The 4,509-nt window shown below is 45.3% G+C and overlaps 1 protein-coding gene; it reads right to left on the minus strand.

The window, feature by feature from the left end:
- Positions 1 to 1,214, minus strand: part of GSTUM_00005050001 (uncharacterized protein) — a 3,318-nt gene extending 2,104 nt beyond the window's left edge. Inside the window, exons 1-2 of the mRNA XM_002837030.2 lie at positions 818 to 1,214; positions 21 to 731 (exon numbers count right to left, since the gene is read on the minus strand). Of these exons, the coding sequence (XP_002837076.1) occupies positions 21 to 731; positions 818 to 1,074 (968 nt within the window). The 5' untranslated portion in view covers positions 1,075 to 1,214.
- Positions 1,215 to 4,509: the final 3,295 nt, after the last annotated feature.

The raw sequence follows: 4,509 nt of genomic DNA on the forward strand, positions 1-4,509 counted from the left end.
TCGAGGTGAGCCTAATTTACTACTCGGTGTAAGTTGAGACAGCTATCCCAGGGGCGGCAAGTGTCATGTCTCCTGCGTAGACCATCCTGTCGCGTTTAGCACCATCCGTGGTTACGGAGGTCCCGTTGGATATCGTAAAATTGGAGTACCAGGTTCCATGTGGTGCTCTATTATGATCAACCACCTTATTCAAATCAATGAGAGTTCCCCCTTCTTTCGGCGGGATTGTGGTAATTTGAAGTGTGTAAGCCCCGGCATACCAAATACGGTTGAGAAGATTATCGTTCGAATAGAAATACCCTGTGTATCGACGTGGGTTTTCGTGCGACGGGAAAGCTGAATATTTGACCCAGACATCTTTGAAACCGACACTCTCAACAGGAAGCAGGGGCTGTTGTCCGCCACGTGTCCCAAAGTCCATCTGCGCCAAATCTGAGAGGTCCGCTGCAATGGACTTGGTAGTGAGTGAAGCGATGTGCGGGAGAGCCTGACCAGCCTTTGGATCCCTCGGGTGAGGAATGAAAAGCGTGACATATTTGAATGCACCGCGAACATGTTCCTGGTCCAGTGAATTAAGGCCACTTGTCAGGGGCTGAAAATGGGTAAGATCGTACTCGATCCTGTCACCGGTTCCGTCGGTTCTTCGCCCGATAAATCGAGGGGATTCAGAGAATGCGATACCAATGGACTGGTGTTTACTCGTTGTGGCCGAATCGACTTCGAAAAAAAGGCTAAACTCAAGAAATAAAATATCAGGATCGATCACTCCACCCCGAGGTCGAAAAAAGGGGGAAATCTGTTTAGCGAGGGGTGATACCGTCCAGCAATATTTTGAGCAAACTCGTATGTCACCAAGGCACCCTGACCTTTCAAAACCGTAACGCCTGACGAGTCGGTAGCAGCAGAAACAGTGCCCTCAGTATAGTAAACTTTCCGGGGACGGACCTGGCGAGATTCCGGTGCTTGAATGTAGCGTTCCCAAGGCCCTGGAAATATCGGAGTATCTTGAGATTCACAAACTGCTGCTGCTAGCAGCAGCAATAGCGAACTGCGAAGGAGCGTAAGCCAGGGCATGGTTAACCCCCTGAGCAAACAAGAGCAAGAATCCTGTGCACAATACGAGTATGAACTAAACCAAGTTGGGTATAGAGGAAGGAGATGGAGATGGAGATGGAGATGGAGAACAAAGTGTATCCAACACTCTCGGCTCGAGGATGAAGAGGGGAAATTGAGGTTAGAAGTACTCTTGGTCTAGCTCCCCAGATCTATCCATTCGGTCGGCGGGGAAGGGCCCCTACCAATACTTTATTTAGAGGACCCCTAGTGCGACAGTTGTTGTTTTGCAGTTTCCCCACAATTCAGACAAATGCATCTAAATCTTGGGCACGTGCAGGGACAATAAAGCCACATGAGAGGTCGCAAGGGCCTGCTGATTTATTCGGCTATCGATAAAATCTGACCCATCAAAATGAGGAAAAAGCACGATACACTAAGAAATCTCAGCCAGACCAACCAGTCCAGCCATTCGAGATGTCAGCCGGCCCTCCATCCCCACCCACCATCCCCCGACCACCCGAGATTTCCGGGAGCGGAGGGTGTGAATGTGCGGGGAAGAGAGAATGCAATAATTTAATCCGGTCTCCAGACTCCCGGTACCAGAGCTTCATTCTACAATCTAACCACCATTTCCACTTAGGTCAGCCTTGATACAACAAAAAGCTATCCCGTGATACTGCAAGTATCGTACAAAACCCCATCTGACTGACCCTCTCCTACCGCCAAGCGGGGCTCCCACCGACTTTGAGTGCCGCATAAAACACTTCGGCTAGACATGCCATCGGTACAACAACCCTCTACGGCTCTACCCGCATAGCCTTTGAGCATGGGGAAAACCGGGAACGAAGGGGAGAGTCAGCAGGTACACTCCTTTTGTCCATCTTGAGCTACCGGTAAGTGAGGAAAAACGTGGGAAAAGAACACACTCACAGTACTGTACAGTACTCCTACAACAGAGAGGCGAGAGAGAAGAAGAAAAAAAGAAAAAGTCCCATACGGTACTGCGGTACCATCCGTACCACCCACCGCAATTCGTGAGGCCTTCAAACCTCCATTCCCCCCCCCTTCTTCCCAAATCCTGACTGCCAAACCAAGCGGCATACGAGAGTGTCGTTCGGCCGTAATTATCTGGCCCGTCAGAGCTGACCTCTTCCCGCCGCAGCAGTACAGTACAGTTGCACCTCGTTATCTCGGATCTCGCTGAACCGGATACCCCGCTGATCCGGACAACATTGCTGGCTGTTACAATTTCCCATAGAAATTTCCCTGTTGAACCGGAAAAAGGGGGTTTTTGGGTTCATATGAGATTTGGAAAATATTGCCCCCCTGTCCTTACAGAATTCTAGTCTGCTGAACCGGATAATATGACAATAATGAGAACAGACTATGCCAAAAGGGGGAAGAAGGGGAAAAAAAGGCGGGGGATCAATTCTGTACTCGAGTAAAGTCGCACCCCGCCATCCCGGATGGCCAAATTTCACAGATTTCATCCGGGACAATGGGGTATCTAGAACAACAGGTATAGTAAACAATGGAGAGACTTAGGTATTACTATCTAAAGAACAATAAACAATATTTAGTCCTATTTCTATTACCAGCAGAAACTTCAAGTTTATCTCAAGAAATATTCATAGGCAGTATTGACAACTCCTTTAGTTGTCCATTTAGTAGGAACACATGTAGTACATTCTTCATCTTCCTCTCCACGACTACTTGTCCCAATATACTCTGCCTCCATCTGCCTGTCTGAGCCAAGGCTGGTAGAACTTTCTTTGCCCTTTTCCTTATACACTTCCCTTTTCCCCCTCGTTTCCCCCCTACTCTGACCACTAGTGGAGACATGTTAGGCAGAGACAACTTGATAGACTTCAAGGTTGTCTAGGCCAATCGAGATTTGTTTTTGTAGACGGAGATTGTCTAGGAAGGCTCGAACTTTACTCATTTCATTTATGACTACTAGGAGCGAAGTAGAATAGGTAAAGTAGGGTAGAATCGTAAAAACAATATTATATTGTTAAGGTCTCTTCTCCATTGCTTGATGATGTCTAAAGCTTGGGAGGTACTTCGATATTTATATTCCGCATCTGAGTGTTCGCAGACTATATCTATTTATCATACAACTATGTACTTCTTCAATCGTAATTCGCAACGTCAAGTTTTCTTCCAAGTTGCGAACACCTGTGGACCCTGAAAACCATCACACCCTCTTTGGTAAATACGATATTTCTTCTTAGGAAACGTGCTGTCTCCAATAGTAATATCCTGATTAGCAGAGTCTTTAGACTTATAGCCTAGTTCTTAAGTGGAACTGAGTTGGCCCCAATTGTCTTCGCCATTGATAAAATGATCAGTTTTATCCACGGCTATATCTGCAAAGGTGGTCATCATTACAACCATCATAGGTCGTCTGACTTCGATTCTTTGTAACTCCATACCCAACCAATAGATTTTCTCTGGATGACTTTCTATTAACTTGCAGGAAGCTATTCCACCAGATTGGTAATTAATCCCTTGGTCGGCAACCCTTGGTTGCTCTCTGGGTAGTAGGTTTCAGTAACCATTGTAGTATTGAAAATCACCTCATGGCTACGACGTGTTCCGAAACCCAGTTGCAACACTCCATGAAGTTCGTTGGCTTCTTTGGTAGTGTCTTTTGGAGTTCTAGACTCTTCTGGTGGATGTAAATATATTGGTCTCTAGTAGAGATCCTTTACCATTTGATACCATCTCTTTGTACGAAAACGTCCCGTTACTTACGGCCCATGCCAAAGGTGTCATGTATTTGAAGCCAAGTAACCCTCTGAGTAGTTAACGGAATTACTCCGTTCCACTTCCCAGGCCTAGCCGAAGGTCCCCTCTCATATATCCTGCGAACAGGATCTGGTCGGACAGACGGCGACAATGTATATGGTGTTAATCTAACCCCTTTAATTCTGTGGTAATATAGTCACAGGACACAACTGAGATTAATATATATGATGACGTATGGGCCCCATAAGGGAGCCGGAGGGGGGTGTTGGAGACCAGAGATTCCGATTCTGAGTGGGGTTATCCTACTTAGGATGGTTTCTAGGTATCGAATTCTGGTATTCCTAACAAGATCACCACCAGATCTATCAATCCTGCTTGACTCACTGACATTCCTAATGTAACTGGTATGTGTACTCAGTTATATATTTTGTTTTAAGTATTACCTTAATACTTGGTTTGTTTTAAGTATCGTTTGATACTTGGTTTTGTTTTATGTTTTGTTTTAAGTATCACCTTGATACTTGGTTTTGTTTTATATTTTCTTTTAAGTATCGCTTTGATACTTAATTAGTTTTACTAAAGTGTATCCATTGATATCTTTGATTAGTTTTATTCATGCTTGACATGAACAGATTTGTGTATTTAAAGACTGCCTGATTCCACGATGGAAAAGGCAGACTTTGACAGACAGTATTTCAATAT

This window comes from Tuber melanosporum (assembly GCF_000151645.1).
Source record: "Tuber melanosporum whole genome shotgun sequence assembly, scaffold_17, strain Mel28".
NCBI classification, from domain to species: Eukaryota; Fungi; Ascomycota; class Pezizomycetes; order Pezizales; family Tuberaceae; genus Tuber; species Tuber melanosporum.